A 26,968-nucleotide genomic window follows, 5' to 3' on the forward strand; every position below is an offset into this window, starting at 1 on the left:
GCAAGGTCACCGGGTGAACCCCCCGCCTGGTTACAGAAGGTGAAGGTGAGCTGTCTGGCTGCCCTCCTGGAGGTGCCAGCCCAGCACCCACTCTGATCCAACTAGGGGCACAGTCCCTGACCCCTAAAGGCCCCTGAAGCCCACGGCCATGGGTACAGCTGTGACTTGACTTCTGAGACCTACTGAACCACAGATGTCAAAGCCCTTCATCCACCCATGTTACAGATGCGGAAACAGGCCCAGAGAGACGGGGCCTGGCCACGGGAGCACTGACTATGAGCCAGGTCTCGGGGTTGGGGGGCGGTGGATGCTTTCCACACCCCGCCCACTTCCATGAAGCCGGGGGAGTCTCCTGCTCACAACAAGGGGACTCAGGTGGGCCCACCAAGCTCCCACAGGTTTCCAGCTGGGAATCCAGCGCCTTCCGTGGGTGCCCTTCCCTGTCAGGGCAGACACTGAGGGCCTGGCCTCTATGCTCTGGCTCCTGGTGAGCAGGTGAACCTCTGCTCAGGCTACACAGCATGAATAAGGCCAAGCCAACTCCAACCGATGCTCCTCTCTGGGACTGAAACCCAAGCTAGTGCTGAGTAAGGACACCGCTGCCCTCTTGTGGCCATGCCTGGGCATGACTGCTGTCCTCCAGGCCTCCAGTGGCTTCTGTCCAATTCCCCTCCTCCTAGAAAGCAGGGGGGGTGAGACAGGGTGGGCACCATCTCACCCCCCATCACCGAGGCCAGCGTTTCGGCTGCAGAAAGCAATCGGGAAGGCTGGATCTGTCCGATGCCAGATCCGAGAGGAAGGAAGAAGGTCTTGGGCCCACAAGTGAGGCCTAGTCTGTGTTACCCAGAACGCTTGAGTGTTGGGAGGTACTCGGTGGTTTCCACGGAAACAGCCTAATCGACCAACGCTAGACAGGGTGGTTTGAAAATCTGGAGGATTTATTTCTCGGGAAGGTCCACAACTGGCAGGCACTCCCCTCCCCTGTTCCTGGGGATCTCTCTCCTTTGGTGAGAGATCCCCTCTCTTCTCGGAAGTGCCCGGGGGAGACTGGGATGTGCAGAGAAAACATACACAACACTCCAGAGCCTTAAAAAAATACAGCCACAACGACCTCCCCCACACGAGTACACACATACAAAATAAACAGACGTATAAAAGAGGCTGGAGGGCAGCTCGGGGGAGTGGGGCTGGGCGGCCCGGCCCCAGCCCCAGCCGGGACTACCCAGAGCTAAATCGACAGAAGTGCCCCACGGCCAAGACGCAGCCTTGGCTCCAGAGAGGGGACCCGGGAGGTGGGCAGGGGACCTCTCCCTGGAGCTCAGGACAAGGTACCAAGGAACAAACAAATAAATAAATAAATAAAGCCCTAAGAGCTTAGGCTGAGGCTTGGGGCCCCCGGGGGCCTTCTTCCCTGAAGAGCAGATCCAGTGACAGGCAGAAAGAAGAAGAGGGAAAACACAAATCCAAAGCCACATCCACCCGGCCTGCAGAGCCACATCTTCAGATCCCAGAAGGGCCCCACCCAGAACCCAGCTCTGGAGGAGGGAGGGGTGAGCTGGGGAGCCTCCTGGGCCAGGGAGGCCCCCCCTTGCTCCTGCCTTCATCCCGATCATCTCCACAAGGGGGGGCTGGAGCTGTCTCCAGCGTGGGCTCCCCCCAAGGAAAGCTCTCTTCCTGACCCCAGGCATCTGCATCAGCTGGGAGAAGTCCTGCTGTGACTGTGAACAATCCATCTGGTCCTCGGCCACAGGAATCTCCCCCACCTCCAGCAGGGATACACACGACGCTCCCTTCAGGCGAACGGGGAGAAGGCATCAGACAGAAGAAGCACGCACAGAGAAGGGGGCAGAAGTGGCCAGGACAGACAGTTTGGGCAGGAGGTCAAACTGGACACGTGAAGATGCCCCACAGACTCAGGAGCCCCGGGGTCCCCCCTGGAGCAGCAGGGGCCAGGGGGAGCTGGGGGGAGCACGGGGCCCTCAGCTGGGCAGCAGCACGTGCTCCAGGAGGTAGGTGAGGGAGTCCCAGTGCTTCCAGAGCAGGAGGAGGACGAGGGCCAGGAGGGCGGTGCTGGAGACGCGCAGGCGGGTCTTCACGAGCGGTGTGATGAAGCTGGCCACGGTGGACACGAACACCAGCAGCACGGCCATGAGCGCCAGGATCACGTTGATGAACTTGCCCAGCAGCGCCCGCGCGTTGGCGTTCTCCACGCCCTCCAGCTGCACCACCTGCTGCTGCTGCTGCTGCAGTTCCAGCTTGGTGACCCGGGTCAGGCAGGACTCCACGGCCTCCTGCGGGGACACGGGGGCGGGCGCACTTAGGGCGGGGAGACCTCCAGTCTGAGCCCCACCTGCCCCTCGGGAGGTGACGATGCCCAGGGCACCCCCCTCCGGAGGGTGGTCAGCTGCAGCTAGGGGCCCCAGTCCTTTCATGCTGACTATCTGGAGAGGCTGATGGGAAGTGGAAGTCTTGACTAAGGGGAAGGGGCGGAAGCAGCCCACCCCCAGCTTCTTCTCGGGGCCGTGGTACCTGGATGTCCCGGGCCCTCTCGTAGGACTGGTAGGCCACCTTCTCCTCCATGCTGGCCAGCTCCTGCTTCAGGTTGGTCATCTCATTCTGGTGAAGTTCGGTCAGGTCATTGAGCTGTTCCTCCAGCCGCTCGTACCTGGCAGAGGGAAAGTGTGTGACGCCAGCCCTGGCTCCCCAAGTCTCCCATCTCCTCCACCAGGGTCAATTTCACTCATTCTCAACAATGACTCAACCCACCCCATGTGTCCAGCCCCCTCCAATTTTAATAGCAACAAGAAAGCTACTATGTACACCGCGGGCTTCCCAGGTGGCGCTCGTGGTAAAGAACCTGCCTGCCAGTGCAGGAGACATAAGAGATGTGGGTTTGATCCCTGGGTCGGGAAGATCCCCTGGAGAGGGAAATGGCAACTTACTCCAGTACTCTTGCCTGGAGAATCCCATGGACAGAGGAGCCTGGTGGGCCCCAAGTCCATAAGGTTGCAGAGTTGGACAAAACTGAAGCGACTTAGTACACACATGTATACAAACAGCCTTTCTTAGAGGCGGGCTCTGTGCTAGGCACTTTAGCCACAATATCTCCTAAGATCCTGCTCACGAACCTTCAAGATAAGGACTGCTATCATCTGCATGTTACAGACTGATGCACAGACAGATTGGGGAACTTGCCTGAGAGCACAGAGCTCATGAACGGAGGAGTCAGGGATTGACTGCTTCAACAACCTGGGCCCTGAAGCCCTGGGCTAAGATGCTCTCCTGGGGAACAGGGACACAGGGATATAGACACACAATCCCTGTTCCCAAGGCACAAAATATCAGAGGATGACTATTATGTGGGGATAGTGAGTTTTCAGGCAGGTTTCTCCCTCAATTTTCCAAACCTTCTTAAAATATGTCGAGGAGAAAAAGTGCTATCTAAAGAAAAGTGCTCTAAGGATCCAAGGAACAAGTGCCCGACGCCACGAGAGGCACAGAGCAGAAGCAGGGCCAGCAGAGGGAGGGTGGGGGCTCCGGCTGCTCCCAGGCTGGCTTGGCGCTCCAGCCAGATGTTCACACGGACCGCGCCAGGTACCTGCACGGGGCGCCTGACAGGCTTGGGCTCGGTCCTCACAAACCCTGTGAGCTGGGATTCACATTATTCCCGCTTCACAGGTCAGGACACCCGGTGCAGACAGCAAGTACTTTGTCCAAGGTGAAGAGTGGGAAGAGTAGAGCTGGGATCCAAACCCAGGTAACCTGGTTCTGGGGCCAGTGCTCTTAGCCAGAGTCTCTCCGGGTAAGAAGCTGGCCTCTGCCTCGGTTTCCCCTTTTGTACAACCACCATGTAATCAAGTAGGGATGCCACAACGCTCCTTCCAGAGGCCCCGTTATCCTACCATCCAGTCACCCTGGAAGCTGGTGGAAGGCTCCTCGGGGCCTCCTCCTGGCCCCTTCCAGCAGCCCAGGGCGCTTGGAGATGGTGCATCTGCTTCCACCACTGAACCTGAAATCCGGCCCCTCTCACGGGCGGGGCGGCGCACGTACCTGTACCGCTCCTCCTGCAGGCACTGGGTCATGTAGGTGTAGTCCCTCTGCAGCTGCGCCTTCAGGTCCTCCATCGAGTCCTCCAGGTGCGACTGGCCCTCCTTGATCTCCCGCAGCTCTTCCAGCACAGCGTCCACGTTGCCGGGGGCCCCGTACAGCGGGCCGGACTTGGGGCTCCCCGGCGCGGCGGCGGCGGGCCCGGCCCCCGAGTTGCTGCCCGCGCCCGCGGAGCTGGCGCTGGCGCTGGAGCACTCGTCGTCGCTGGCGTACTTGGGGCTGGACACGAGCGTGGCGCTGCCGCTCAGCGCCCGGGCCGCCTCCTCGGGGGGCCCGTCGTCCAGGGGGTCCTTCAGGTGCGCGATGTTGTCGGCGCTGCCGAACTTGTTCCGGATGAGGCTGGCGAACTCGCGGGGCTTGGACACCACGGCGGAGTGCGTGGCCTGTGAGAGGCCGGAGAGGCTGCCCTTGACGCCCTCCACCACGCCGCCGCTGAAGCCGCTGATGCCCGCGCGCACGTTGGCGCCCACGTCCTTGAGGCCTTGCTGCATGTCCCGCAGCACGTCCTTGGGCTGACGCGACGGCCCGTTCTGCTCGATCTCCCGCAGGCGCCGGCGGTAGTGCTCCAGCTTCTTGTGCAGCTGGGCGATGGTCTGCGCAGACTTCTGGTTCTTCTTCTCGAACACCTGCTTGATGCGGGACGCCTGCTGCTTGTCGGCGTTGTTGGCCAGCTTCAGGTACTCCGCCACGTTGTCGTCCCGCGCCTCCTGCTCGATCTTGATCTGCTCCGTGATCTTCAGGATCTTCTGGTGCAGGTGCTCGATGGCCGCCTTGGTCCGCTGGGGGTCCGGGGCCCCGTCTGGCACGTCCAAGCTGATGGGGCCGTCGGCGTCACCATGGCCGGGGCCGCCGGCAAGGTTCAGGGCCACGAAGTCCCCCTTGTCGACCTGCGGAGGAAGGCAAGCAAAGGAAGCTACAGTCCATCAGGAAACCGAGGGAAGGGGGCCCCCGCAGGAGGCTCTCCAGGGTCCCCGGAGCCTCTGGACTTGGTTTCGCTGCCTGGAAAACGGATGCAGGATGAATGGGAAATTTTTAAGGAAGGAGTCCAAAAGAGTCCCAGCAGTGACAACAGAATCCCCTCCCGCTGCCATTTATGACAGGCGTGCACACCTGCCCCCTGCCTGATCCGCACAACATCCCTGCCGTGCAGTTAGGCAGACCTGCGCCTCCTTTAGCCCAGAGAGTTCAAGCAGGTTGGTTGGGGATAAACAGCTACAGGAAGATAGAACTGGAAGCCCAGGACTCTTGCTGCCCCATCACGTGGACCAAGCAGGCCCGAGGCTTCACCGTTATTCCGGGTTATTTCTCAGGGAGCAGACACACCGTTCCTCTGGACTCAAGGGTCCATAAAGCTCCTTCCGGGAGCAGACCTCTCTCTCAGGCTGACCAGAGCCTTACTCGGGCCCACGCAGGCCTCTCTCTCAGGGCTGACCGGAGCCTCACTCGGGCCCACGCAGGCCTCTCTCTCAGGGCTGACTGGAGCCTCACTTGGGCCCGCACAGGCCTCTCTCTCAGGCTGACCAGGCCTCTCTCAGGTTGACCAGAGCCTCACTCGGGCCCACGCAGGCCTCTCTCTCAGGGCTGACCGGAGCCTCACTCAGGGTCCACACAGGCCTCTCTCTCAGGCTGACCAGAGCCTCTCCCTCAGGCTGACTGGAGCCTCACTCAGGCCCCACGCAGGCCTCTCTCTCAGGCTGACGAGAGCCTCTCCCTCAGGCTGACTGGAGCCTCACTCAGGCCCCACGCAGGCCTCTCTCTCAGGCTGACCAGAGCCTCTCCCTCAGGCTGACCAGAGCCTCTCCCTCAGGCTGACTGGAGCCTCACTCAGGCCCCACGCAGGCCTCTCTCTCAGGCTGACCAGAGCCTCTCCCTCAGGCTGACTGGAGCCTCACTCAGGCCCCACGCAGGCCTCTCTCTCAGGCTGACCAGAGCCTCACTCGGCCCCTCGCGGGCCTCTCTCAGGCTGAGCAGAGCCTCCCTTGGGAAGCAACCCCCACTTCCCCACGTGGCTTCCCGGGTGCAGCTCACAGGCCGCCCCAGCTCTGCCGACACCTCTCCCTGTCCGGCCATTACCTTGCCGCTCCCTGGAGTCGTCAGCGGCCTCTTGCGCTTCATGGCGGCGGGGGCACCTGGGCCTGCCCTGTCCCCCAGGACCAGGCGAGGAGCAGCCCCCCACCTGCCAGTGGGGTCTGGGGGGCTCGGGTCCCAGAAGGCACCCACCGGCCAAGGGACGCAGGGACCAGGTGAGGGGTCTGGGGACCGCTGCCGCCCAGCGTGGAAGGAGCTGAATGGGCGGCGGGGAGCGGACAGCGCCTTTTCCTCTCCGCAGGCGGGCTCTCCGGGTGCATCAGGGCAGCACAGAGAGGAGACCAGAGATGGAGACAAGATGGGGGGTGGGGAGCGAGGGGCAGGAAGGGGCACAGAGGATGGGCAAGGGGGAGACAGGCTGGAGGGAAACAGGCCGGCCTGGAGCCCCACTCTCCAGGGCCGGACTCCCCTCGGCCTGCTGGAGGACCTCTGTCCACAGCCGAGTCCCCAAGTGTCTTATCACCATGCAGCAACGGAAGCAGCAGGAAATGGCTCAACCCCATGTATTTTTACACACAGCACACCCCAGGACTGCGGGCTGGGTCAGATCATTCGCTGTCTCTGTGTATGTTGTGGTGGGGGCAGGATGAGGTATACGTGGGGGAAGGGGTTAAACACAAAGAAAGTGGTCCCTCCAGCTCACGCGACGGAAGCAGCCCGCGCCAATACAGGCAGAAGTCACTGGGCTCCATTTCTCGCAAGGTACAAAGTTACTGGAAAACACCATGAAAAACAATAGCCCTGCCAAACTCAGGAGCCAGGGGAGGGTGGCTCCTCCGTGGGCTTCCCCTCCAGCCTTTCCAGGTCATGGTACCACTGGGGATGCTGGGAACAACACCCATCCCTTCCCATCCCTCCTGAAGTCGGGACTTTCCTCCCACAGGAGCTTTGGATCTCCCTTCATGTTCCCTTTTCCTCTGCCAGGTGCTGGTATCTGCATGACTTTGTACACCAGAGGAGCCCACGCCGGTCCCAGGGTCTACTCGCTGCATCAGACTTCAAACGGCACCCTGCAGTTAAACCCCTTCCACCTGTGCCGTTCCCTACAGTGATGGCAAACACACAGCCCCTGGGCTTTGCTGACCCTCGGTCTTCCCCCCTGTAAAATGGGGACACTCGTATCTCTTCTCAGGCCTCGGGTGAGGGGCATGCCACATGATGTCCAAGGGTGCTTGGCACGCTGTGGGCACACACGGGCACTCATCTGTGGCTGGCTGGCTCTGGCGGCACAAACTGTGTGTGGTGGAGGAGATGAAGCTTATTTAAAAGATTATACCAAAAAATTCACTCATCATTGAAACTACGAGACAAAATTAAATTCTATATGCAACACAGCTTTTAATATTAACTCATTATTGATTGGGGGATTTTTGCAGAAACAAATGCCTGTGGCTGGCAATTTGTTGCATAGTGATATTGAAACCTCTCTGGTCAATAACGTTCGGGTAACAAAAGATGCTGAAAGTGTTAGTCACGCAGTTGTGTCCAACTCTTTGCAACCCCGCAGACTGTAGCCCGCCAGGCTCCTCTGTCCATGGAATTCTTCAGGCAAGAATACTGGAGAGGGTAGCAATTACCTTCTCCCCAGGATCTTCCTGACCCAGGGATCAAACCTGGGTCTCCTGTATTGCAGGTAGATTCTTTACCATCTGACCCACCAGGGACGACAGTATAGGCAAAGCTATGGTTTTTCCAGTTGTCATGTATGGATGTGAGAGTTGGACTATAAAGAAAGCTGAGCACCAAAGAATTGGTGCTTTTGAACTGTGGTGTTGGAGAAGAGTCTTGAGAGTCCCTTGGACTGCAAGGAGATCCAACCAGTTAATCCTAAAGGAAATTAATTCTGAATATTCACTTGAAGGACTGATGCTGAAGCTGAAACTCCACTACTTTGGCCAGCTGACGTGAAGAGCCGACTCACTAGAAAAGACCCTGTTGCTGGGAAAGATTCAGGGCAGGAGGAGAAGGGGACGACGGAGGATGAGATGGTTGGATGGCATCACTGTCTCAGTGGACATGAGTTTGAGAAAACTTCTGGGAGACAGTGAAGGACAGGGAAGCCTGGTGTGCTGCAGTCCATGGGGTCTCAGAGTTGCACACGATGTAGCGACTGAACAACAACAACCAAAGATGTATTCATACGTCTCTGGTCAATAATGTGTTAAAGAACTTGACCCCTTTATAAGGCTGCTTTCCAAAGGTGCCTTCCAAAGAAACTCCGCACCTTTCCTCTCTTCCTCTCTCTTCACAGAAGAAAGAACAATCAGAAGCCGTTGTGATCTGGCCGCCTCACTGCCTGGCGCTTAGCTAGGCCCTGGGCTCGACTTTATAAAGAGGAGCATGCCAGTCCGCCCACTGGAGGAGTGTGGGAAGACCTAATGAGACAGGGACTCAAAAAGCCTGTGAAAAGCAGAAGTTCTTGGGATTACAAGGGAGTGTAAGACGTCAAATTGCCTGCCTGTCCTGGCTCCAGCCTGGCAGCTCTGAGCCTTTTACCCCCTCAATCTGGCAGCTGTCTAGCTTACAAGTGGAAAAGCAGAGTTGAAACTGGCTGTGAAATCCCTGTGAATGAGACAGCAGACATTGCAGGAAGCCAGCAGGGCTTGGTGGTGAGCTCTTCCTCACCAGCCGGCCCTCTTCTCTGCTGTGGGGCCCAGACTCAAGCCTGGGGGTCCCGCAGCAGGGCCCCAGCTCCCTACAATGCCTGCAGCCTCTGGTCACCTCAGGTTACAGAACACCCCACATTCTTCCTCCGTCTCCCCCGAGGGAGGCAAGTAGGGAGTTCTGCACTCCCTCACGTCCCCCAGCACATCCCCTGAGCCTGCAACACCCTTTACGAACTGAAGAAAAACGGGGTCACCAGGAAAAGAGAGCCGAGGAGGCTGCAGACAGAGGGCCAGAGGTTCAAAGAGGGATTACGGTTTAACAAAGGAAGGAAAATTAGGGCATTAGAAGAAAAAGATGAAAAAGCTGGGAAGAGGGATGCAACAAGCAGCCCTAGAGGAGAATGAGATTTGCCCACAAAAAATGAAGAAGAATCGCAGCGAGACAGGATACAGGGCCCATGCAGGCCACCAGAAAGGGTGGAAGTGGACACTGGCTTAGAATGCTGTCCCTTACCAGCTGTTTGCCTTTGGATGTGTCACTGACTTTTCTGGGACTCGGCTTTCTCATCTAGAAAAAGAAGGGGTAATTCTACCCACCTCGACATATCATCTGGAGAATGGAATGAGACTGTGAGGACAATGACCACAGCACGGTCTTGGGGCACAGAGACAAGTCACAGTCAACCGACAGTGCACACCCACGAGGACAGCTGTAACTTAAAAAGGGAGATAACAAGTGTTGCCAAGGGTGTGCGGAAATCAGAACCTTCATACCTTGCCAGTAGGAAAGTAAAATGGTGAATCCGCTGTGGAACACAGTTTGGAGGTTCCTCAGCAAGTTAAACACGGACTTATCACATGACCCAGCAACTCCTCTCCAAGGAATACCCCACAAGGAACTGAAGGTGGGTATTTAAACAAGTGCTGGTGCACACTTGTTCACAGCAGCACTGTTTACAATAGCCAAAGGGTGGTGGACACAAGTCAATGTCCACTGATCACTGGTAAGCAAAGCTAGTACAGTCACACAATGGAATATTACTTGATTATACAAAGAATGAAGGACTGATACATGCCACAACACAGATGAACCTCAAGAACACTCAGTAAAAGGAAATAGATACTAAGGGTCATGTTCCTTTTATATGAAATGTCATAATAGTTAAATTCTTAGTGACAGAAGGCAGATTAATGGCTGCCAGGGGCTGGGGAAGGGAGAAATGGGGAGTGACTGCTTAACGGGTCGGGGTTCCCTCTGGGGATGATGAAAATGCTCTGGCACTACACAGAGGTGACGGGGCGGCCCAGCCTGGGGGTACGAGGCTGGGTCCTCACCCTGCCAGCCTGCGCTGCAGGTCCAGCCCATGTCCTGTTACAGAGTGGGTGGCAGGAGGGTGTCTGGGTCCTTCCTCTTACAGCCACATTCTGAACACAGCAGAAGCTCTAACTCACTCACCCAAAAGAGGAGCAATACAGATCACCGAGCTCCAGGTCACTAGCAGGAGAAAACTCCCAGGGCCCACCAGCCCCGGAGCACAGTGCTGGGTGGGCTACATGGGCCCCAGCCCTCTGTCCATGCCCAGCCGCCAGCACCAAGGCCTCCTCTCCCCACTCTCCCATCTAGAGGTCAGACACTCTGCAGGTGCCTGGCCCCACGATGAATCCCTGAGCGTCGCTGGGCGCGGGGCAAGCTCTAAGAAGAGGCGAGCCATGGAGGTGAGCCACGCTTCTTCCATGACCCCTATCCACACGAGGCAGCCAGGAGGCTACGCGGTGCTCCCTGCTCTGGGCGACCCACAGCCAGGCCTGAGGTCACGGACACCAAGGTCCCAGAACCGCCGATAAACATTCTGGAAGAGCCAGTCTGGGATACAAAGCCTGGGATCCCTGCGTCTGGGATACAACTCTCCCTACTCGTCTCCTTGCTCTGGTGAGACCCCTCCACACGCCCCTGAGAGCACCCCCACACACCGCCTCACAGTCCCTCGGACTCTCCTCCCTGCCCCTTCCAGCAGCACCCAGTGAAGCCGGATCAGGCGCTCCGCCAGATTACAGGGCTCCTGGCCCGGGCTCCCCGGGGCCTCCCAGGACTCCCAGCTCCTCCGGGGCCTGAGCTCACATCCTCGGGTTAGCCCCACCGGACAGAGGACTCGGGTCTTCCAACCGCGAGCCCGGCAGCCTGGGTCTCCGAGGCGCCCGCGAAGCTCGCCCGTGCAGAGGGGCAGGGCACTAGTGTGTCAGGGGTCAGCTTCTCCAGCAATAGCACAAGTACATCGTAAACAGTCTTCAGGGTGGACCACATGCACAGTCACACGCAAGGAGCGTGCTCCACACCTGCGCTCCCAGGTTCCCAGTACAGCGCAGAGGCGCCCAGCCTGCGACTCCCCTTCTCCGGGGAAAACAACCCTGCCTGCGTTTACAGAGCGCTCCCTGCTGACATGTACAAAGGGGTCCCCAGAGCAGGCTGACACAGAGGTTGGGGCCTTCCTGTTCTAGCTCCCTGTTCAGGAGTCGAAAAGCCAAGGCTAAGGTCTCTTTTAGGGGGGAAGAAAAAGGGGAAAAAAGCATTGGGGCTCCTCTGCTTCCCTTTAAGAGGTCAGGGTGGCCCCAACATCCTAGGCCAGGTGGCCTGCGGCCCCCTTCCGGGGTGCAGAGCAATGGGGTCAGGCGTCTGTCCTGCCTTGTCCGTGGGTCTGGCCGGGCGGGCTGAGCCCACGCAGGGTGCTACCCCTGGGCAAGGCCTGGGCAGCAGAGGGCAAGAGCCCCGCGGGCAAGGGTAACGGGGCTGTGGGCTGGGGTGACTCAGCAGAGATGCCTCCGTCTGCTGACTCCTGCCATGACTCTGATCTGAGCACCTTTCTCGGTATGGAGAGCACAGGGATTCCTCTTCCACTGGCTCCCCGAGGGAGAGGGAGAGCGGAGGGGAGGGGAGTCAGGCCGGGGCGGAGAGGGGCAGCCATGGCCGGCTAACACCCCTCTGCCCAAACAGGCAGGTGCCCCTGTGATGAAGCTGGGAGGAGGCAACCTGACGTCTCCCGTGCTGACCTGATGCTCGGGCTGAGCAGGCTGGGAGGAGGATGCCAACCCTGGGCCCTGAGTCGGGGGCTGGCCCGTTCTCCCGGATCAGCAGGACAGCGGGTGTGGCCTGTAGGCTCTTTCTCCTGCTGGTAGGGACAGGCAGGCGTGTGAGGCCACTCACCCCAGCTCTGGAGGCATAATGATCGCCAGCCCAAGCCGGGAAGGCGAGAGTGAGGGGGGAGGGCACCACCTTCCGTTGGCAGCTGGGAGTCGAAGCTGCTCTGCTCCGGAGGGCGGGAGGCCAGTGTTTAGATAAAGGGGTACATGTGGAGGGGTGCACACACACACCTGGGTCTGGAGAACAGGAGGATGAAAAACTCCTGCAGCAAGGCCCCAGGGACTCGAGGGCGGGCGCTGAGGGGGGCTGGCTCCTCCCGCAGAGCCCGGCCTCCTGGTACCTCCCCCCACCAGCGGATTAATGAGGAGCTTGACGCTGCCGCCAGGGACTGCAGGGCCAAGTCCACAGAGACGGGAGACTCCCTCTGTCCCCGTTTCGTGCTGCGCCCACGATCTCCAGCCGGGCACTGAGTGAGGCTTCCATCAGCCTTCCCCGGTAGCCCCAAGGGCGCCCGCCCACCCTGGTCCTAGGGGCGGCTCTCATCCAGCCCTGAGATTCCAGTCCTTTCCTTGAGGCCCACCCCGGTTCTGGTCAGAACCACACCCTCGGCTTAGCAGCCTCCTTTCCGCTGCTGAGCACAATGGCCTTCTGTCCAGCAGGCGGCCTGCGGTCCCCTCTGCCTGCTCACACTCTCAGCCCCGGCAGGAAGCCTGCATCGCCCTCCCACCCTGGGGCCTCCTCCATAGCACGTCCTCCCAATCCTCCTGAAGCTCCAAGCTCCCACAGGGGTCGCGCTCCCGGGGCCTTCACACTCCCCTCTCCCCGTCACCGTATCTCTGCGGGCAGAGGTGAGCACGACCAGGATCACCCCTTCCACCTAATTTCACAGCAGCGCCTGTGGCCTGCGCGCAGTGACACACAGCTGCTCAGGGCTCGGTGCTGGAGTGCCCTCCCCAACCCAGGGGCCCTGCCAGCATCCAGCGGCCCAAGCCTGGAGGCCCGCTGGTCAGCCTTGCCCCCCATCTTTCTCCCGCAGACACCAGAGAAGAGGGGCTGCATCCTGAGAGAACGTGGGGAGCCCGACTCTTCTGACAAACTGTGTCTCTCCCTTTCCCGACCCCGCCAGGCCTCACCTGTGTGGGCACTGCTTCCCGCAGCCGGGCTGGCGCTGGGGTGCCAGGGGCTCTGGGGCCCCAGCCTTCTGCGGGCGGTGCCAGGCCCCCAGGGTCACAGTCCCGGGGCAGCGCTGGGCTGGCCAAGGGAAGCCGGGCTCTGCGAGCAGGTGTCCCGGAGCTCCCGGGCTCTGCACCCGCCATCTCCAGCCTGAGGCCCGGCCTGGGGATTAGGGGCGGATTGCTCAGGGAGATCCCCCGCCCCGCCCCAGGGCTCACGGCTGCTCCTTCCCATCTGGGAGGAGGAAGGGAGGGTCACAGAGCGGGGGACCAAGCTCCGATGAGGGGCCCCCTCCATGCCGCCCATCCCCGAGGCCAGCTGTTGCCACTCTGAGTCCAACGTGTAAGAGGACATCTGGGTGTGACCGACAGCAACTCCTGCCTACAGGCAGGTTACAAGAGCACGTGGTGACACGGTTCCTGCATCTTTCACCTGCCCAGACGGATGCTCAGCCTCTCCCACCCCTCACGCATGGGTGCAGACGTTTCTCGCCATCAGAGAGCCCTCTCACAAACAGGCACGGCGCCACTGACTCCCTTCGTCAGCCTCAGAACAGAAGTGCACCTCCTAGCCAGGCTTCCGGGGTGGAGGCAAGCTCTTTGAAGCCATAAAGGCTAGAGCCTGGAGGGGACTCCCTGACAGATCCCAACATGGCCGGGTCAGCCTGAGGTCCTCTGCCCCTCTCCCTGCGGCCCTGCCCACAGCTGAAGGCACCCTCATGCCCGAGACATCCTTCCTACTCCAGTGGCCGCCTGCAGGACAGCAGCCAGCCTCACCCGGGGACTTTCTCTTCTCTGAGATCCTAGAAATCTACTTTCTGCGCTGGGTACCACTGGCTTCCGCTTCCCATTTGTCACCCCACCCCCCAGCAAAAGCACCCAAGATAAAAGACGGATGGCAAACTCACAGCCTTCTCCTCTTCCTTGGACTTCATCTTGCCAGTCCCAGCAGGAAATCCTGTGAGTGGCCAGCAGAGGGGGCCAGAGATCCACAGGTGGGGCGCGCACGCCGTGAGGAGGGCGCGGGGTGGCTGGCAGAGTGCAGGGTCTGCTGGGTCCAAGGACAGCCTCCCACAGCAGGATCACCAGTCAGAGATGACGCAGATTCTGTGCCCACTGGGGCCTGACGCAGGACACGGGGCTTAAATACGAAGGATGGGCATGGGTCATGATGACGGGGCGGTCCCCAGTTCAAGAAGGTGCACCCAGATAAGGGCCCAGTGCTATCTCCAGGGCGCAATGCCAGGGCCCTCAGCCAAAATACCAAGAGCAAGAGTCCCCACACCCCGGGCTAGGGGAGACCTTGCAAACATCTGTGGTGGCGATGACCTGGGGTCTGTGAGGACAGGAGGCCAGCGAGGGCACATCACACAGGTCCCAGTTTGGGGGCCGGCTCAAGTGGGAGACCCAGGTTCGATCCCTGGGTTGGGAAGATCCCCTGGAGGAGGGCATCACAACCCACTCCAGTATTCTTGCCTGGAGAATCCCATGGACAGAGGAGCCTGGCGGGCTACAGTCCATGGGGTTGCAGAGTTGGACACAACTGAGCAACTAACACTTTACTTTTTTTTTCAAGCATATGCAGTCAGGGACACATGGGGTCAGGAACACGTTCAGCAGCTCCCCTCACCTGTAAATGACCTCCCGCCTACGGCACCTGATTTTCACTTCGTGCTTCCCTGGTGGCTCAGATGGTAAAGCGTCTGCCTGCAAGGCAGGAGACCCGGGTTCAATCCCTGGGTCGGGAAGATCCTCTAGAGAAGGAAATGGCAACCCACTCCAGTACTCTTGCCTGGAAAACCCCATGGACAGAGGAGCCTGGTGGGTTACAGTCCATGGAGTCGCAGAGTCGGATACAACTGAGCGACTTCACTTTCTTTCTTTGAGCACTATACACTGTTCCTCTTGTATAAATAAGTCATAATGCTCTGTGATAGGCAGGGATCAGATCTTAACTATATCTGGCCCTTCACTGTGCCTAGCATAGTGAAGTGAAGTCGCTGAGTCTTGTCCGACTCTTTGCGGCCCCGTGGACTGTAGCCTACCAGGCTCCTCCGTCCATGGGATTCTCCAGGCAAGAATACTGGAGTGGCTTACCATTTCCCTCTCCAGGGGATCGTCCTGACCCAGGGATTGAACCCGGGTCTCCCGCATTGGAGCAGATGCTTTAACCTCTGAGCCACCAGGGAAGCCAAGCATAAGATATGTGTATAAGGACCACCTGACCTACCCCACTGAGCAGAGATGGAAGGCACGCCATCTACTGCAGTCTGTCCAAGGTAGCCCCAGAAGCAGCCTGGACTTCTCAGTCAAGATGTCCCCCCTCTGCCCCCCTCCCTTCTAGGCTCTGCCAAGCCAGTCTTTGTAGCCCTTCCTTACAAACAAAACAGTGGGAGGGGAGAAAGGAGAAGGCAGCGGCGGCAGGAGCCCAGAGGCGAGGAGGGGGCTGAGTCGGCCGAGTGGTGGGGCTCTCATGACACCGGGCATCTCACTCCCGGCTGCTGGTGTCAGGAAGGCTCAGAAACACCAGGAAGAAGTCCCTTCCAGGCCTCACTGCAGCACCAGGAAGACCCTGAGGTGTCTGGCATCCCCCGGATGGGAGGCTTAGCTCGCCTCCAGGGACACCTCACCCACCCATCAGCACAGTAACTGGAGAGCAGGAGAAAGGAGGGTGGAGCTCAGGGCAGGAGAAGAGACACACAGGAGCCAGGGGGCGTCTGCCGGGCAAGCCAGCAGGCGCGAGGGCCTTCTCCTCTAAAGTGCCCTTCTCTAGGGCCCTTCTCCCCCTCTTGTCCTTACATGTCTGAAATGTCCCCAAATCTGCCAAGGATGCAGAGCTTCCTGTTCTAGGGGTGGGGAGCAGGAGCCCACGGCACCGGGACGCAGTGGGGTCCCGTACCGGCTATGGGACCTGGGTCAGGTCGGTACAGGTGGGACGCAGTGTCCACAACTGCAGTGTGCGGAGCAGGTGAAGGTGGGGCTGGCAAAGTCCCAGCAGAAGGGCATGTGCCGCAGGAAGACATCTCGCTCCCTGGGGGGCAGACCTGTCTTTCAGTGGCAAGGCCGAGGGTCAGGACCGAAGGCCCGATGTAAAGCCGCACCCCGCCAACTCGCTCCTGACATGCCCTCCACCAGCCCTGTTCACACCGCTTCACGACGGCAAGAAGAGGCGGCAGCACCCACAAGGCAGCGGCCTGGAGAAAGAGGCCTCAGCGACGAGACCGGGGGCGTCAGGAGCCGGAGGAGAGGATGGGTGAGCTGAGCCCTGCAGCCTCTGCAGCCCAATCTCAGTTTTCTCAGCTGCAAAACCGTACATATGACTGTTACCTCCCAGGGCTACACTGGGGATCAAAGGGGAACATGAGTAAAAACACCTGACACATCTTACATTTTACTGAAATACATGAGTCCTGAGGCCCCGTCACACGAGTATGTACACAGACACAGACACACACCCCCGTCACTCTAGGAGGTGCATGGAAACGTGCACTTGGGACAGACAAAGCCAAAAAGTAGCTACATATGGAGCAAAGCTGAGAGGGGCAGGCGGACATGGAAGAGCGGCGGCTACACGAAAGCAACAGGCTCTGCGAAGACAGGAGTCCCCACACGTCTGTCCTTGCAGAGAGGAGGTGCCCCGGGTACCTGCCACCAACTCCTGGCCGCCCTGCCGCCTCCTCTCTGGCCTAGCAGACGGGCCCCATCTGAGTGGGGCAGGGCAGTCACTGGCCCTTCGCAGGCGTGTCTGACTCTCTCCGCTCACCCGTTAGCCTGGGTCCTGAGGCCGCTGATGGGCTCTCACCGTCCTGGAAGGGGCCGGCCTTCCTCTGCATGCCCCGCAGGCCTCAGCCTTCTCTTCCCCTGGGTCCCCTTTAGCCTCCTCTTCCTCTTTCCCTCATTTTCACGCTGTGCCCCCTTTTTTCTTACATTTTTTCTTCCTTTGCCCTCATTATTATTCTTCAGGTTCCCCCCCCCCCACCCGCTCCCACCCAACACACACATTTTAAACCTTATTTCACATCTTCCTACTTGGTTTTCTTTCTCTTGGGGGAAAAAAAAGCACATCACACACACATTCTGAAGGGTGGGAAACCTGAGAAGTCATAGGCTTCGGGAGCAAAGACAAATGCTGAGGAGCAGCTAAATTTAGTCATTTCAAATACCAGGTGAGGCCTTAAAAAAAAAACTTCAGGCTTCAAGCGTGCTGTGAAAGTCTGCCGGTTAGGATTCCTCCATAAAAGGCTAGCCGTCGTCACTCCAGGGCTCACCTCCCAGGAAGTGGTCCATCCTCAGTGGTCCCTCCCTTAACACTCTCTCATACAGCCAGCCAGTCACCACTGTTTTCTTAGAAACTCAAGTCACCCAGGAGCCCTGCTTCCTCCTGGGAACACACAGGAGAAACGGGCATCTTCTTCAGGGTGAACTGGAACAACCAATGTGGGTGCATTTCCTAGGAGCACATGGAGAGGATCGGCCGCACGAGCTGGGAAAGCAGATGGGGAAGGCCACCTCACAGCTGCTTCCATGGAGGAGGGACCATCTCTTCCGCCCTCAGGTTCCCAGCCTGTCCAATGCCACGGACACTCATGTTACAGAGTCCTGCTCAGGCATAGTCACGAGCTAGACGCCGAGCAGCAGAGACGACCAACACCTAATGTCACTTTTAGGAAAATCAGAATTGGTGCCAGGAAGGTAGGAAAAAGGGATGATTCCACACATCCTACAGCCGCTCGACTTCCCTGGGGGAGGCGATACTGGGGACAGGGCTGGAATAATGTGACCCAGAGAGGAAGCAGACTCTCCTTTGCGGGGAGTTTTGAGGAAGCAGAGCACCCTCCACCCCACCCTACTTGCCAAGAAAAATTTAGGATGACCCCTTTCTAGAAGCAGAGGACTGAAACACAGAACTCTCGGGGCATCCTGTTGACTCAGGGGTCAGCGTTTACCATGAACTGACGGGAATTCAACGAGAAATGTGTGTGAGAGCAAAGCGGTCTGCAAGCTGCAGCATGCTGCCCAACGAGGTGGCAGAGCCAGGAAGGCGCAAAGGGGCGCGTCAAAGGCCAGGGCCGGCATGGACTGGGGGTGCCCACAAAGCCAGTAGACGGGCATGGTGCCCAGATTACATCTGCGTCTGAAGCTGCCTTCTCAGGCACTGAGGAAACCTTATACAATGAAGTTAACGTTACAGAGCACTTTCCTTTCCAGGGCAGGGTTCGCCTTTCTGGCCACCCAAAGGAGGCCTTCTGGTTACAGTATCACCTAGGATCTGATTTAGCTTCTGCGGAGCATGCTGAATTATTCACTAGCTATGGGTACTGGCCCAGCTCGGGGTCGCGGTGGTGGGACATCTGAAGAGGTGAAAAGGATGCAGTGAGCACACTTCCCAAATCCAGACCTGGAGGAACGTCAAAGAGAGGAAAGCGGCAGGGGCAGCAGACTCTAAGTGTGCGGGATACGGGTGTAGGAGCTGCAGCAGTGGAGGGGTGGGGAGGCAGAGAACAGTCAGACCCGCTGCCTGTCACACCCTGGGGCCTGTCACCGGAGAGAGGACGTCAGAGAAGGCTCCTGTTCCCCGGAACTTCGCTCCCTGCCCCCAGCCCCACTGCAGCTCGGGGGAGCCCTGGGTTCATCGAGCCTGTAAGGAATGCAGTGGGGTGTGTGCAACCTCCCTGCTCCTGTTTCAGGGTCCTCTGCCCTGCAGCAGGGGTAGAAAGCCTAAACTGTGCCTTTGAAGAGCAAGAAGAGGCAGAGCAGGGATCGGTAAACGATACTGTGTTTCCATTGCCTCATCTGGCACCAGAGGGGGCCAGGGTCAGGTTTCGCATCGCAGGGATGTGCTGGATCCACAGAGGAATGTGCCTGGTGGCTGAGGAGACCCAGGCCAGCTCCTGGATCCACAGAGGAATGTGCCCGGTGGCTGAGGAGACCCAGGCCAGCTCCCGTGACCGGCCCACACCACCAGTGCCGGCTCCCCGTCAGAGGGGGCCGAAGACAGAGCCTCCTCTTGTCGCTATCATCAGCGCGGATGTTGGGGGCTGACACCCGAGCCCTGCCACACCGCCCCCTGGGCACTGGGCCGGGTCCGAGGGCTGAGGCTCCTGAGGGGGAAGGCTGGGCCTGACGGGGCCTCCCACCTGTGTCTGGGCTGGAAGCACCTCACCCCCTGGGGCAGGGCTTGGAGTCAGGTGCGTTGGGAAGGCATGCCGTCTAGGCGTTGCCAGATAAGCTGGACGTTATCTAGCTTCACCTCTGTAGCCGGGGGGATGCTGTATTCCCAGAAGCCAGAGCTAACCTGGGGAGCACTGGGTACTTTCTATCTGGAAACAGTAGATGTCAGTGCAGAAAAGATGAATAAAGGCTAGTTCCAGAGGCCAACAGCCTCCTGGGCCAACTGAGCCCCAAATCCTGCTCTAAAGAGGCTGCTGCTTACAACCTCTGCTGTCAGAGACGGGGTACGGGGCAGAGTCCTCCCTTTGACTCCTCTCCTAATTGGAGAGGACCCCTAAAAGGGTTTCACCTGAACATGAGGCACTCAAATCAGACTAAAGGAAGAACATCTTAACTCACCAGATACCAGAAATACACTGGGAAATAGGGGCTTTTAATCACTGAAACTGGAGAAGGCACTGGCACCCCACTCCAGTACTCTTGCCCGGAGCATCCCAGGGACGGGGGAGCCTGGGGGGCTGCCGTCTATGGGGTCTCGGAAGCAACAGAGCGGCTTCACTTTCACTTTTTGCTTTCATGCCTTGGAGAAGGAAATGGCAACCCACTCCAGTGTTCTTGCCTGGAGAATCCCAGGGATGGCGGAGCCTGGGGGGCTGCAGTCCATGGGGTCGCTGAGGGTCGGACACGACTGAGCGACTTTACTTTCACTTTTCGCTTTCATGCGTTGGAGAAGGCACTGGCACCCCACTCCAGTGTTCTTGCCTGGAGCATCCCAGGGACGGGGGAGCCTGGTGGGCTGCCGTCTATGGGGTCGCACAGAGTCGGACACGACTGAAGTGACTTAGCAGCAGCAGCAGCAGTCACTGAGACAGGGAGCAGCAGTTCTCAGCGAAGTACAGAGGCACCGGCCTGGGCCTGGCGAGCAGCCGGCAGCCTGGGGACCGCCGTGGGAGGCCCTTCAGAGGCCGCCGGGCTGGGCTGGGTGCCCCCCGTCTGAGGAGCCTCCCCACACACAGAGCAAGCGAGGAGGGAAGAGGAGGCGACAGGAGAGGGCAGCCATCCTCCCGGCCACCATGGGGGAGCTCGGGCTGGCAGACCCGGCGTGCACGCAGGGACTCTGACGTGGCTCTGAAAGTGGACACGCTGGTGTGGACAGGCAGGCAGACAGGGCCCTCGGCCTCTCAGGGAGCCTGGCCGCGCACACAGGTCAGCAGGCCTTGCGGACAAACAGGGCAGCCTCCCTGCGCCTGGGGGGCATGTTTGGAAACCTCTCTCAGCAGAGTGGGCCCCACCCACCTCCTAACAGGCTCCCAGCCACAAATAAACTAGGCCCCTCGACGCCTGCCAAAATCTGTCTTCTTGGCAGCAGCCTAGGGCTGAGGGCGGCCCCTCATTGCCATTCCTGCCAGTAAACAGGGGAGCCTGTTTATGCCCCTTATTTACCAGGGCAGAGAGGCCATCTTGTTGTTGAATAAATCTGGCCGGAGTGTACCAAACAGGTTGTCCAGAGCTCTGGTTTACACGATGGGTGGAACGCTCCACGTCTGGGACCTGGAGATAACACCTCGGTGAGGTCACGGCGAAGGTCCATGACGACATCATCTCCACGCCCTCCCAGCAGCACTGGCCGCTCTCCCACCCCGCCTGCCCTCAAAGCCAGGGGCCGCAGACTGGCCTGTTGCTAAAGTCGTCCTGCCACTGGGCAATCCGTGCCAGTCTCCTAAGGCTCTGGACACCCTCTGAGAGCTTCAGACACCCACCCCACAACCCATGCTGTGCCTCGTCCTTAGGCAGACCAGCCTCTGCACAGACGGGGCAGGATGACCAGGGCTAGGTCAGGGCCAGGCTGGCAGAGCTGGCTGTGAGCGCGCCAGGCTCTCCCTCTCCTGAGACCCTCCCGCCACAGCACCAGCTCAAGCCTTCCACGGCTATGGAGAGCTTCTGAACAAGGCCGAGAGGGAAGCAATGACCCAGCCCAACATGGGAGAAAGGGAGAACAAGTCTCTGACCCCTGCGAGGACGAATCCACTCTCTGAAAGTCCGGGAGCAGGTTATCAAGGCAGCACAGGAGAGTTGCTAGGCTTTCCTGACAGTGCACTACGTTTTCTAAGAACCGCTGCTCAGCAAAAGAGAAACTGGGAAGAGGGGTGAAACGTCTCTGCCGAGGAAACAAGCGGCCTAACTATCGCCACTGCACATACCACCAGTGGCTCCTGCTGAAACCGCCAGGGCCCAGGTTTCCAGAGGTTAAGACCACACGCAAAAGGGGAACCCGGATGTCACTGCATTCTCTGCTTATCGGCCAGTGTCCCAGTGCACCAATGACGATAATGTCATGTATCTGCTTTCTAGACATAAGAGTGGTTATCTTGCCCAGTGTCACACCAACAGTAGAAAGCAGAATGGCGAGGCTGAGATGACAATCTGTTTCTGTTTTGAAAAGGGACTCATTTAAGGCACAATCTCGAAGACAACCAAGTGGAGGCAAACCACATCACCAAGGCTGAGCTGCTTCCTGGGACTACGAACCCTTCTCTGTGCCTCTGCTGCGCCCTGCCTTCCATGGGGCTCCAGGTCCCCTACTTTCCGAGGGAGGGGCTGGGCTGAGCCTCTCAGGACAGCTGAGGAACTGAAGCTGCCTCCAGGGTGTATCGGTAATTCAACCCCTGGCAGGGCCGGCTCTGGGCTGAAAGTCAGCTGCTGGTTTCTAAACAATGGCAAGGGATGTGGGTAGTGGGGGAGGCTTATGAATTAAAAATAGATGCTAGTAATCACCAGGGAGCTTGCAGAGAGCATGTGGGGCTGTGTTTACTAGAGAGAGAAGAATCCCTTCTATTCACGCCCAGAGACCAGGGCGGGACCACCACCAGCTTCACACACCAGCCAAGGGCTTCTGGGTTTGAGGGAGTCAGCTGACCACGCAGGGTTTGCTGGTGCCTGGAAGACCCCTTTCCACAGGACGTGAAGGCACCCTCTCTTCTCAAGATCCCTCAGGGCCACACGCATTCCTGGGGGACAGTACCGGATCAGTACACAGAAGGGGAAATGGCAACCAAGACATAAAGTCGCTGTCCTTGGGCGGAGGCAACCCACTCACCACGGGTGCTGCATAAAAGGTCCCTGGAGGTTTTAGAGATTTCAGATCTCTGTTTGGTCTTGTGGACATGCTAGAAACACAGGGTCTAGTCACCTCTCTGCCACAGACCAGCCAGGTGCCCTTAGGCAAGCAGCCTCCTGATTCCTCTAGACCTCAGTCTGCTCATCTATAAAATGGAGATAACAGTACTGCTCTGGCAACTTCACAGAGATGTCATCAGGATTAACCAGGCAATAGAATGGGAAAGACTAGAGATCTCTCCAAGAAAACTAGAGATACCAAGGGAATACTTCATGCAAAGATGAGCACAATAAAGGACAGAAATGGTACAGCTCTAAGAGAAGCAGAAGATATTAGGAAGCAGTGGCAAGAATACACAGAAGAACTGTACAAAAAAGATCTTCATGACCCAGATAACCACGATGGTGTGATCACTCACCTAGAGCCAGACATCCTGGAATGTGAAGTCAAGTGGGCCTTAGGAAGCATCACTACAAACAAAGCTAGTGGAGGTGATGGAATTCCAGTTGAACTCTTTCAAGTCCTAAAAGATGATGCTGTCAAAGTGCTGCACTCAATATGCCAGCAAATTTGAAAAACTCAGCAGTAGCCACAGGACTGGAAAAGGTCAATTTTCATTCCAATCCCAAAGAAAGGCAATGCCAAAGACAAACTACTGCACAACTGCATTCATTTTGCATGCTAGTAAAGTAATGCTCAAAATTCTCCAAGCCAGGCTTCAACAGTACATGAACCGAGAACTCCCAGGTGTTCAAGCTGAGTTTAGAAAAGGCAGAGGAACCAGAGATCAAATTGCCAACATCCACTGGATCATAGAAAAAGCAAGAGAATTCCAGAAAAACATCTACTTCTGCTTCATTGACTATGCTAAAACCTCTGACTGTGTGGATCACAACAAATTGTGAAAAATTCCTAAAGAGATGAGAATACCAGACCACCCGACCTGTCTCCTGCAAAACCTGTATGCAGGTCAAGAAGCAACAGTTGGAACCAGACATGGAACAACAGACTGGTTACAAACTGAGAAAGGGAGTACATCAAGGCTGTGTATTGTCACTCTGCTTATTTAACTTCTATGCAGAGTACATCATGAGAAACGTTGGGCTGGAGGAAGCACAAGCTGGAATCAAGATTGCTGGGAGAAATATCAACGACTGCAGATATGCAGATGACACCACCCCTATGACAGAAAGGGAAGAGGAACTTAAGAGCCTCTTGATGAAAGTGAAAGAGGAGAGTGAAAAAGCTGGCTTAAAACTCAACATTCAGAAAACTAAGGTCACAGCATCTGGTCCCATCACTTCAATGGAAACAGTGACAGACTTTATTTTCTGGGGCTCCAAAATCACCGCAGATGGTGACTGCAGCCATGAAATTAAAAGACGCTTGCTCCTTGGAAGAAAAGCTATGATCAACCTAGACAGCATATTAAAAAGCAGAGACATTACTTTGCTGACAAAGGTCTGTACAGCCAAAGCTATGGTTTTTCTAGTAGTCATGTGTAAATGTGAGAATTGGACCATAAAGAAGGCTGAGTGCCAAAGAATTGATGCTTTTGAACTGTGGTGTTGCAGAAGATTCTTGAGAGTCCCTTGCATTGCAAGGAGATCCAACCAGTCCATCCTAAAGGAAATCAGTCCTGAGTATTCATTGGAAGGACTGATGTTGAAGCTGAAGCTCCAATACTTGGGCCCCCTGCTGCGGAGAGCTGACTCATTAGAAGAGACCCTGATGCTGCGAAAGACTGAGGGCAGGAGGAGGCGGGGATGACGAGGGATGGTTGGATGGCATCACTGACTCAATGGGCATGAGTCTGACCAAGGTTCAGGAGATGGTGAAGGACAGGGAAGCCTGGCGTGCTGCAGTCCATGGGTCACAAAGAGTTGGACGTGGCTGAGCGACTGAACAACACAGGTGACAGAGCTTTGGAAAGATGAACCTCGTAAATAAGGATGTAAAACAGACGCAGGAATAACCATTTTCCCCATTTCCATCCTGCACCTAGGGAACCATCCCCCAGTGAGCTCACCCAAGAGTCTGCAGTCATGTCTTCCACCAGCAACAAAGAACAGAACCCTGTGTGCCTCCTGGATATCTTGGGGGCAGTGTGAAGACCAAACATGAGCCTTGTGGAAAAAACTCCCCAGCTGATGCCCTCCCGTCCCCCCAGCCCCCTGCACTCCCACTCAGCAAACAGCAACAAACTTTGCCAGTCTCCAAAACTGCCCACTGTGCACCCACTCCATCCGCTCAGACAGCCTCAGGACTACAATGCCCACATTCTCTCTCCTCGTGAAATGGCTCCAGGACCAGAGACCCTGTTTTAGGATTGTTCTAAGGTGACTTTTAAAAGGTATCTACTGACTCAGCAGCAAGAGGTGGGCCTGGTGGCTTCTGCAAATAAAATACTTGCTCACTGGGAGTTCCCTAGCAGTCCAGTGGTTAGGGTGTAGCACTTTCATTGTTGGGGCCCAGGTTCAAGCCCCGGTGGGGGACCTAAGACACTGTAAGCTGTGCTGCACCACCAAAAATAACACAAAACAAACAAAAAAACTTGCTCATGAAGGCTGAAAAATGTGGTTCCTGCTGCGAGGTCCCTCTGGGTCTCCCTTCCTTCTGCAAAGCCATGTTTTCCTTTCAGCCAACACATCCAAATCTCATTCTTGGCACAGACTTCTCTGCAGTTGAAACTAAGCTTGCAGATGGTTCAGGGCCATCGTTTTTAAATACTCTATATGCTGACAACCCCTAAACGTCTGTCTCCAGCCTGGGTCTCTTCCCAAGACTGCAGACTCCAACATCTGACTGCTTATTTGGCATTTTCACATGGCTCTTCAACAATCATATGAAACGGAACATGTCCAAAGACTGGCTCTGATTTCTGCCCCCACAGCCCCTCCACATATCTGGTCCAACTCAGCTAATGGCAATTTCTTCTTCCCAGCAGCCAGGCCGAAACCTGTGAGTCCTCTCTGTCTGCTCCCTTTCTGCCCTGCCCCGCATCCTTCAGGAACCGTTGTTGTTTGATCTCTGAGGGGAGTCCAGAACCCAGCCCTCCCCCGACTCTCACCCTGCAGCAATCACTGACATCTCACCTCTGGGGGCTTCCAACAGCTTCCTAGCCTCCCTGCTCACAGCCTGGCCTCCACACAGCACCCAGAGCCGTCTCCTTGAAGAGTGTCCCTCATCTGTCCAAAACCTAACAGCTTCCCATCTCACTCGGCAAAGAAGTCAAAAGCCATTTTCCTGACCCACTAAGTGATCTGTAGCCCTCCCTGCCTGTCTTTTAAAAACTAACACAAACCAGACTGTCTCAACCAATTCTGTCCTTTCTCCCCCAGAAGAGCTGCCCCTCCACTTCTACCATCTCCACAGTCTACTAAAACCAGTTTCTTGCCACAGATATCAGTGACCCTCACTGCTTGATACCATCTACGTACGTGTGCAAATCCAGACCTGACCTTTCACTCTCACCGCATTTCACTTTGTTGAAAACCTCCTCCCTCTTAAAACCCCTCTCTCATGCTTCGACATCATCCCTCCCCAGGTTCCCTCCTACAGACCTGCTGCTGTCCCTTACACGTCAGCTCTGTCCTCAGCCTCCATCGTACTCAACTTCAAAGTCTCATCCACACCCAGCTCAGTTCCATCTTCTTGCCTAGTACCACTGATGAGAACTGCCAAAGGTCCTCTGAGTCTGTCTCTGCCTTCCCATGCTCACCGATGCGGCCTAGACTGCAGCGAAAGCTCTGATGCTTTCTTTGACTGCACTCCTGCCCCCTTCCTAATCTGCTGTCGACACTAAGACCCAGCTGGGCCTCCTCCGGCCACTTTCCTGCCTGACACTCTCTGACGACATCACACTCCCCCAGGCTCCACATGGCAAGACCTTGTGTGATCTAACCTCTGCCTACCTGTCAAATCCCAAAAGCGCTGGACACTCCAACCACAGAGATTCTGAGGCAGTCCTCAGCAGCGGCTGGCTTGTTTTTGTGTACACTATAGCCTTCTGGCCCCCACACTTGCCCCCAGTCCCCTGGCTAAATTGTACTCCTTCTTCAAGATTCAGCTCAGTGGCTTCCTCCAGAAGGTCCTCACCAACAAGTTCTCACATCCTCTGTCACACTCTCATCACCCTATTCTGTTCACACATTTGTCTCCCCTCTATTCAGTGAGGACAGCCCTACGCCCACTTATTCCCTCTGGCTCATTCATTCTTACAGCGCATAACAAATATGCACAAAATATTTAGTATATGAATAAAAGCGTGAATACAGAGATTCAGAAAGTATCAAACTAGATTTTCTCCCTTTCAAACAGCCCTTCATGGATTCTTCCTCTGTCATCTTGGGTTGGTAATAATAAAAACTATACCACGCCAGACTCTATGCTAATCCTTTGACATATACGAACCTATTTAATCCTAGAGCAATTCCACTACTATTATCTCTATTTTCAATTGAGAAAAACTAAAGTACCAAAAAACTGAGTGACTCAGGCAGAAATCGGCACAACCATGGTATCAACCATGTCCAAACTACCCCATGTATTGCTTCTTGAGGGCACACTT

At 57.1% G+C, this 26,968-nt stretch overlaps 1 protein-coding gene across 5 annotated transcripts in view; it reads right to left on the reverse strand.

The window, feature by feature from the left end:
* Window positions 1-917: 917 nt before the first annotated feature.
* The window catches only part of TMCC2 (transmembrane and coiled-coil domain family 2), a 39,034-nt gene continuing 12,983 nt past the window's right edge, over window positions 918-26,968 (reverse strand). For 3 of the 5 annotated variants that reach the window (XM_043485774.1, XM_043485776.1, XM_043485775.1), the window contains 3 exons: window positions 4,051-4,994; window positions 2,530-2,665; window positions 918-2,291 (listed from right to left, as the gene is read on the reverse strand). In XM_043485774.1, coding sequence (XP_043341709.1) covers window positions 1,980-2,291; window positions 2,530-2,665; window positions 4,051-4,994 — 1,392 coding nt within the window. In that variant the 3' untranslated portion in view covers window positions 918-1,979. Of the gene's footprint in view, window positions 2,292-2,529; window positions 2,666-4,050; window positions 4,995-13,070; window positions 13,470-14,017; window positions 14,547-26,968 lie in introns of those variants that run through there. The other 2 variants (XM_043485777.1, XM_043485778.1) reach the window with 2 other exon arrangements.

The sequence above is a fragment of the Cervus canadensis genome, chromosome 13 (genome assembly GCF_019320065.1).
Source record: "Cervus canadensis isolate Bull #8, Minnesota chromosome 13, ASM1932006v1, whole genome shotgun sequence".
Taxonomy (NCBI): Eukaryota; Metazoa; Chordata; class Mammalia; order Artiodactyla; family Cervidae; genus Cervus; species Cervus canadensis.